Raw genomic sequence first — 8,874 nt, forward strand, 5'->3', positions numbered from 1 at the left:
TGCTTGGTCACCCTCCTCGTCTCCTTTTCAGGGGTGGCCTCAAGGTTGCAGAACTCTCCCCCAAGGGAGGTGCGTCTCATTCTGCCGATGTCTGCTTGCAAGCATGGGGTTGGTACCCCTTTATTTCAGAGGGCCCTTGGGATCAGATGCTCAGTGGTATATCCTGCTGGTTGAGAAGGAACAGCTCCTTTTCCTTTCCACTGGCAGATTTAAAAAAATCATAAGAACATAAGAAAGGCCAATGCTGGATCAGACCAAGGCCCATCAAGTCTAGCAGTCTGTTCACACAGTGGCCAACCAGGGGCCTCTTAGAAGACCATAAACAAGACGACTGCAGCAGCGGCATTGTCCTAATATAATTGGCATGCAGCAGCACCTAATATAACAGGCCTGCTCCTCTGATCCTGGAGAGAATAGGTGTGCATCAGGACTAGTATCCATTTTTACTAGTAGCCCTCTCCTCCATGAACATGTCCCCTCTTAAAGCCTTCCAAGTTGGCACTGGTGGTTTTATGCTATTGGATTTGAGACTTGTGTTTGTAAGCCCCTCTGCGTGGGCCAATAATGTTATCAGTATCTGAAATAAATGAATTTCCATCCTGGACCCTTCATCCTGTAGAAGCAAAGAGTAGCAGCTGAGGCCCCCTGCCAGAGGTCCTTCCACGACACCGTCTGCAGGTTCCCGCTTCATGCTCTTCTAGTGGGTGGAATACTCCAAGCCAGGGGTCCCCAACCTTTTTGAGCCTGCGGGGAATTCTGATACAGTGTAATGGGCACAGCCACAAAATGGCTGCCGCAGGAGGCAGAGCCAAACACAAAATGGCTGCCGTCGCTTACCTTCAGCCACACAGTGAAGATCCTTGTGCTGTGGCAGCAGTTGCTGCCAAAGCAACATTTTAAAAAAGCCTTCCTTGCCGTTGTCTGTGTGCCACCTAACGTCTTCTGTCTTCCTTGCAGACTCTGATGTTCCTGGTCCGAGACTGGAGTTTCCCGTATGAGTATTCTTACGGCCTGGATGGCGGCAGGCGGTTCCTGGAAAAGCGGCTGGAGGTATAAACCCAGCAGTGAAAGGACCTTTTCGAAACATGCAAGCAGCATTGGGTGCTTAGTGAGAAACGGCAGATGGGTTAGAATTTAGGTTTTTTCCTAGGCCGTCCCCCAGTGAACAAAATCTTAGTCAATCAGCATACACTTGCAGATTTTAAAAACAGCTTGCCTAAAAGGAAAAAAAGCGCGGTTTGTTCTTAGACGAAACAGGCAACGCGCATTGCCTCTTTATCTTAGATGAGACAGTTCTTCATGTGTGGAAGGGAGTAGCTCAGAGGTGTTATCTTGTGTGTTAGAAGAGGCAATGCCTCTGTTAAGGTGGCACTAAGCACCCGCAGCTTTCCTGTCAATGGATCCATACCTCAGTAACCCTGGGATTAACTGTAAAAGGCTTTATGCGGGGCTGCCCTAAAGGACAACTTGGACTCTGCCTTTGGTTCCAAACATGGCACCCTGATCACTAACTGGGACGGGATGTTTTGTTCATATAATAACAGTCATGAAGTTGTCACGTTGGTCTCCAGACCCCTTGAGCACTTTCAGTTTCTTCATCTTCAGTTTCTAAATCTTTCAGTTTCTTCATCTTTAATGTGGGAAAACTGATGCTTACTTTTGTGTACCCTCCTGTGGGAAAGTGGGCACGATGGCTGATTGGTCTCGCTTGTACCACCAGGTGAAATCCCACCAGCACGAGGAGATCCAGAACGTTCGGAAGCATATCCACTCATGCTTCACCAACGTCAACTGCTTCCTCTTGCCGCACCCTGGTCTCAAGGTGGCCACCAGCCCAAACTTTGATGGCCGTCTGAAAGGTAAGGGCTCTCACCTCGAGAATTCAGCATAGCATATTCAGCATAAGATTCAGGCTCTGTCCTGGGAGCACCACAAACTGGGGTTTTGTGCAAACTGTCTGTTGGAAGGTCAAGCTGCGGTTGGAGACTTCTTATTCCCTAGACTCAGCCGAGATACAAGGGCAATACAATAAAGTTATTGCAGAAGAACGAAAATGCCCATTTTGTCCGGATCAAATAGACTTCCTAGCCCACATTGTTTTAGCATGTCCACAAAATAATATTGCACGAAATAAATGTATCACTCCCTGGATAAAACAGCTAAAGGTGCTTTCTGCGAAGCAGATACGTGTTATCTGATGTCAAGCAGATCAGTGAATTGTGTGAGAGATGTGGCAACTTTTCTCTTCATAGTGTCAAGGAAAAATTAAATTTCATCTCCCCGTTTTAAAGTGTGAAGTGGTTGATGGATAGCCAGTGTCTGTTAAATCTATGGAAAGGAGTAAAAAAGGGTTGGAGACTTCAGATGCACAGCAGAGAAAAGACAGTACAGAGCCGCTTTTCTACTTTCCCTTTGCCTACCTCTAGGCCGTGCAGCCTTCATGTGGAACAACTGCTGTGTCTGTGGTTTGTCAGTTCGGAGATTGCTCCTAACCAAAGTTTGCACCAAACCGTGGCTTGCGAGGGTCTGTTCCGCTAATGGCAGCACTTTTCCCTGGCGAAGAAAGTTTCCCCTGACACGACCCCGAACTTAGTGTTTTACATCATTTATTTGATTTTTGCTAGCTCCGGAGAAGGGTGAGGAATTATGCAGAGCACTGAACCTTCTGAGAATCTTATTGTGCTAGAAGAAGGGCCGTAGCTCAGTGGTAGAGCATCTGCTTGGCATGGAGAAGGTCCCAGGTTCAATCCCTGGCATCTCCAGTTAAAGGGACTAGGCAAGTAGGTGACGTGAAAGACCTCTGCCTGAGTCCCTGGAGAGCCGCTGCCGGTCTGAGTAGACAGTACTGATTTTGATGGACCAAGGGTCTGATTCAGTATAAGGCAGCTTCATGTGTGTTCATGTGTTCACTCTTACTTTGTGACTTCGCCCTGCATAACCGCATGCTTTCAAATATACTCTGCAGACTCAATTGTACCTCTGCCTTTTCTAAAACCTGCCTGAGCCTGCACAATAACCTTCTCCTGATCTAACCACGCAACTAATCAAGCAAGTGTCTGGCATATAACTTGCTGATAATGCTTAATGAGCTTATTGGCCTGTAATTTGCTGGCTCATCAACTCTGCAGACTTGAAGACTAGAAACTTGAAATCGAGTCGGATCAGACCTACTTGAAAGTTGATATTTTAGCTGAGTGTTGAACCTAGAAGCACATTCCTTACGTTAATTTCTCTTCCCCACCCCCCTTGGTTTTAAGGCAAGTTACTTAAGCTACACTTCAGCCCTGATGGCGAAGCACTCCCATCTCTTGGGAAGAGTGGCTTCCTTCTCCCCTTTCTAAACCTCTGCCTGTTTGCTTTCCCTTTCCTGCAGACATTGCAGATGAATTCAGTGATCAGCTGCTGGACTTGATCCCGTTTGTGCTGGATTCTCGCCAGCTTTTGGAAAAGGAGATCAACGGTTCCAAAGTCACCTGCCGGGGTTTGCTGGAGTACTTCAAGGTAAGTCAGGTTGGCTTATTTTTAAAAAAATCTAATCTTGTAAATACGTTTGAATTCCACCCTTCCTCTGAGGAGCTCAGGGTGGTATATGTCATTTTCTCCTTCCTCCATGTTATCATCACAACAATCCTGTGAGGTAGGCTAGGCTGAGAGAGAGTGACTGGCCCAAGGTCACCCAGCAAGCTCCTATGATAGAGTGGAGGTTTGAACGTTGGTCTCCCAGATCCTAGTTTGACCCACTTGCCCCAACCTACTTTGGTCCTGGGGATGGCAGAGGGTTATTTCCCCTTAACAAGATCCTCGATCATAAAGAGCAGGAGGTACTTGGATTCCCAGCTGTCCTCATCCAGCTTGTTTTCTTCACTGACCGCTTGCAATTTTACTCTGTTCCAGGCTTATATCAAGATCTACCAGGGAGAAGATCTGCCTCACCCCAAGTCCATGTTGCAGGTGAGTCTTTTGGGCGCTTCCGCACACGCTGCATAATGCACTGTCAACCCACTTTCGGGGCGCTTAGCAACTGGATTTTACCATGCGGAGTGGCAAAATCCACTTGCAAAGGATTGCTGGAGTGCGTTTGAAGCAGACTGGAAGTCCATTATTCCACGTGGGCCTTGGAGAGGCGGAGGTGAAACTCCTGGGTGTCGGTCGGAGGCTGACCCCTCTCTCTTTGCGTCAGAAGTAATCCTACTCGTCTCTTGTTTCTTCACATCCTGCAGTTGGGAAGGAGGAGGAGGTGTAAGAGCGATTGTGCCTGCACTGAAGTGTCTTTCGGTTTCAGATTCTTTTATTTGACCTGGCTGGACCTCAGAGGTCCATGAACACATGAAGCTGCCTTCTACTGCATCAGACCCTTGGTCCATCAAAGTCAGTATTGTCTACTCAGACTGGCAGTGGCTCTCCAGGGTCTCAGGCAGGGGTCTTTCACATCACCTACTTGCCTGGTTCCTTTAACTGGAGATGCCAGGGATTGAACCTGGGGCCTTCTGAATGCCAAGCAGAGGCTCTACCACTGAGCCACGGCCCCTGTCTTTATGATCTTCAGTTCAGAGGATCTCAAGTTGCAGGTGCTGAGAAAATCTTTCTCTGACTTCACATGAACACATGAAGCTGCCTTATATTGAATCAGACCATCAAGGTCCATCAAAGTCAGTATTGTCTGTTCAGACCGGCAGCTGCTCTCCAAAGTCTCAGGCAAGGATCTTTCACATCACCTACTTTCCTAGTCCCTTTAACTGGAGATGCCGGGGATTGAACCTGGGACCTTCTGTATGCCAAGCAGATGCTCTGCCACTGAGCCACAGCTCCACAGTCCATTCTGCTAATGGCAATATCCCCCACCCCCACCCCGGGAACGAGGACCATTCTGCCAATGTGACGACCAGGGAAAGTGTCGCTGTTTGCAGAAGAGATCCATTGGCTGTCACCCTACGATGATAACATCAGTCATTTCCCCCCCTCTTCTGCCTGTCTCTGTGGCAGACCAAGACACATTTTTTGCTCGGCTGCGCGTGATGGGATCCGAGCTGCAGAAAGCTGCCCCGGAGCATCGTGCTACCTGGCCAGGGATAGCGGCACTAACACTTTCTGTGTGTTAGTGGGGAGTCCTCAGGGGGAACTGGGTGTGGGCCATAGCTTGGTGAGTGTAGGGGACATAAGTAATTAAGTACCCAAAAGGTCAAGAAAAAATAAATAAACATCCAAGGCCAAAGGTAATACAATCTAAAAATTATGTAAGTACAAAATATGTATATATTTATTTCAGGATAAATTCGAACACCACATATAACACATATAGAACCCTGCAAAAGCCAACCAAATTGACCTGCTCATATAACACAATAAGACATAAAATCACACCACTACACTCTGACCATACGTGATTCGGCCATACAACCTTCTTCAGTGGTCTAAGCAATCAACCTTTCAGACTCAAGGATATACATAGATATATAAAAAATCATTATGACTATGTGTGCGCAAGGGTCACTGGGGGAATGGGTGGGGGGAAGTAGTTGTGAATTTCCTACTTTGTGCAGGTGGGTAAACTAGATGACCCTTGGGATGCCTTTCGGCTCTATGTTTCTGTGTTTGCACACTTTGACTTCTTGTGTTCTTCTGTCCTCCCAGGCCACCGCTGAAGCCAATAACTTGGCTGCCGTTGCTTCGGCCAAGGACATGTATTACACCAACATGGAAAAGGTAAAACGACAGCGGCAAACCAGGACTTGCTTTTGTGTGCGTGTGTGGACGCAGCATCTCCTTTTCCACAACTGCTATCCCCAATATGTGAGCAGGATTTCCTGTAGTAGCATTTTGAACTCAATTCAAGGTGCTAGTCTTGAGTGAGGAAGCTTTACAGACTTTCCGCCCCTCCTTTCCCAGAGACCTACTAGTCTTGAATCATCTTCCGCAAAAGAGTTGTAAAGACATGTAAGCAACAAAGGATGTAAATCTGTGGTTAACTACTAAGTGATGGAAGGGGTGCTGAGTCCACAGAGAGGGTGTGATGTTACAGCCCCCATCTCCTTTTATCAACACTTTTTAAAAAAGCCTACCCTTTCTTCAAGGAACTCAGGGTGGTGAATATGGTTTCACTGCACCTCCATTTTATCCTCACAACAACCCTGTGAGGTAGGCCAGGATGCGAATGAGTGACTGGCCTTGGTACTGAGTGAGGGTATGAGCCCGGGTCTCCCCAGTCCTAGTCAGGAACTAGCTGCTACACCATGCTTCCCTATTCCGTTCTATCCTCAGAATGGTTGGCTAGTAAGTTCCTCCCCATGAAAGGGCTGCTCTCTCATTTCCTATCCCACACCCCAGCCATTGTCTGCTGCCAAAAAATGTGAATTTCTACCAAAGAGAAAGAAAAGAGGAATTTGGCATGTGGCTGGTGAACCCGGTTGATGCCCTCTCAGGAGGCTGGAACTGACCCAGCCTTTATTTGAGCTACCCTTTGGTTGCAATCCCAGCAGTTCCTACACCATTTTTACCCTTCTTCGGATGCCTTGTCTTTTTTCCCCTTCTCTACAGAAATACACCATGTTAAGTTTCTTCAAAACATCAAGATCCCCCTAATTTTACAAGCCATCTCAGAGTTGGAAGGAACCATACAGGGCATCTAGTCCAACTCCCTGCTCAATGCAGGATCAGCCTAGAGCACTCCTGACAAGTGTTTGTCCAGGCTCTGCTTGAAAACTGCCAGTGAGGGGGAGCTCGCTACCTCCCTAGGTAGCTGGTTCCACTGTCAAACAACTCTTACTGTAAAGATTTTTCCCCTAACATCCAGCCAGTACCTTTCTGCCCGCAATTTAAACCCATTATTGCGAGTCCCATCCTCTGCTGCCAACAGGAACAGCTCCCTGCCCTCCTCTAAATGACCGCCTTTCATATACTTCAAGAGAGCAATCCTGTCCCCCCTCATCTTCCTCTTCTCCAGACTGAACGTTCCCAACTCCCTCAGCCTTTCCTCGCAGGGCTCGGTCTCTGAGGCCAAGATGTCAGCTGCTCTGGGGTCCCCATTGGGGAGAAAGGTGGGGTTACAAATGAAGTAACTAAACCAAACGTATCATTTCCCCTGCACTCAAATGTGTTAGCCTTTTTCCCTAAACCCCTCTGTCCGTTTCCTCCAGCTATGCGGTGGGGACAAGCCATACGTCTCTCCGGACGTGCTGGAGGAGAAGCATCGCGTGCAGAGCGCACTGGCCCTGCAGCACTTCCAGCGCATAAAGAAGATGGGCGGCAAGGAGTTCAGCCAGCGCTACGAGGAGGAGCTGGTCCGGGACCTGGCTGAGCTCTTCGGGGACTTGGCCAAGCACAACCAGAGCAAGAACATCTTCAACACCTTCCGGACGCCAGCCGTCATCTTCAGCGGCATCGTCTCCCTCTACCTAAGCTCTGGCGTCACTGGCTACGTCGGCCTGGATGTCGTCTCGCAGCTCTGCAACTTCGTCGTGGGGCTTCTGCTCATCTCCCTCCTGGCGTGGGGCTACATCCGTTACTCGGGCCACTACCGCGAAGTGGGCGTCATCATTGACACCACAGCCGATTTCCTGCTGGAAACGGTGGGTGCCGGGCACCAGGAGGTTTGTGCTAGGGTGGAAGACTCCTGGTGGTATTCGTGGCCTTCTGAGAGCCGGCGTGGTGTAGTGGTTAAGAGCGGTGGTTTGGAACGGTGGACTCTGATCTGGAGAACCAGGTTCGATTCCCCACTCCACATGAGAGCGGAGGCTAATCTGGTGAACTGGATTTGTTTCCCGACTCCTGCACACGAAGCCAGCTGGGTTACTCTGGACTAGTCACAGCTCTCTCAGCCCCACCTACCTCACAGGGGGTCTGTTGTTGGGAGGGGAAGGGAAGGTGATTGTAAGCCGGTTTGATTCTCCTTTATGTGGCAGCGGAAGTTGGCATATAAAAACCAACTCTTCTCCTTCTCCTCCTCCTCTTTCTCCTTCCCCTCCTCCTCCTTTCTGAATGGACTTTTGAGGATGTGTTTTTAACATAATACAAATAAATATTTGTTTGATTCAATTTTTGTTTTGCTGCCGTTTTAACAACCTGCTTATCGTGCCCCTCTTACCCATGTGCTCTCCCTTCCAGGCGATGTCTCGTATGAATAGTTCCACTCAGCTAGCAGAAGCCAGTACGTCGTCCGGGACGAGCACCAACGACAAGAAGTCCCAATAAGGTCTTAATGGGAGGGGTCCAAGCACCGCCCAGCTCAAGGCGACAGTCTTGCTCTGGCCTGCGAATCCAGGCACAGCTTTCTGGGCTTTCTCAAGAGTACCTCCGAGCCCTCCGTCTCTGGATATTTTCCTTGTTCTGATTTTTTTTTTAAAGAACCCTTTCCTGTTTTATTTTGCTTCCTGCACTTTAACAAAAAAAAATCGCAGCTTTAAAGTCCTTGTACCAATTAGTGCCTTCCTCAGGGAAGGGAGGGAGGAAACCGGCATGCTGATTTCGTCCCTTCGACCATCCGCTTTCGTTAACCCTTGTTGGGATGCTCGTCATCGAGAGGCGGTCGTCACACGGCCTCCCCCCCTTGCTGGACAGCAAACCCTTTGACCCTCCGGGGCCCTTCCTCAGCCACGTTCCGTCCGACGAAGGCGACGGTGGAGGAAACCGTGGAGTGCCCTGGGCCGAAAGGAAACAAAGTGAGCCGCGCAATCCTTGACGCCGCCTGCCCCTTTGTGCCTTTTTGTGGATCGCACCTTGCACCTCTGGTTGTGGGTGAAACTCACTTGACCCCTCACTGCCTTAGAAGTCCACCTCCAGATTTTATTTTTTTTTGGGGGGGGGGGAAGAAGACCAAATACTTTGAGCACCCTCCGATTTCCTTGGATGGCGCCGACCTGTCATTCGTCATTCCTTTTC

General features: G+C 49.0%; 1 protein-coding gene across 1 annotated transcript in view; it reads left to right on the forward strand.

The window, feature by feature from the left end:
* Positions 1–8,187, forward strand: part of ATL3 (atlastin GTPase 3) — a 28,040-nt gene extending 19,853 nt beyond the window's left edge. Inside the window, exons 7-13 of the mRNA XM_056853473.1 lie at positions 958–1,050; positions 1,721–1,859; positions 3,374–3,501; positions 3,895–3,951; positions 5,632–5,703; positions 7,134–7,586; positions 8,101–8,187. Coding sequence (XP_056709451.1) covers positions 958–1,050; positions 1,721–1,859; positions 3,374–3,501; positions 3,895–3,951; positions 5,632–5,703; positions 7,134–7,586; positions 8,101–8,187 — 1,029 coding nt within the window. The remainder of the gene's footprint in view (positions 1–957; positions 1,051–1,720; positions 1,860–3,373; positions 3,502–3,894; positions 3,952–5,631; positions 5,704–7,133; positions 7,587–8,100) is intronic.
* The last annotated feature ends 687 nt before the right edge of the window (positions 8,188–8,874 follow it).

The sequence above is a fragment of the Euleptes europaea genome, chromosome 7 (genome assembly GCF_029931775.1).
Source record: "Euleptes europaea isolate rEulEur1 chromosome 7, rEulEur1.hap1, whole genome shotgun sequence".
NCBI classification, from domain to species: Eukaryota; Metazoa; Chordata; class Lepidosauria; order Squamata; family Sphaerodactylidae; genus Euleptes; species Euleptes europaea.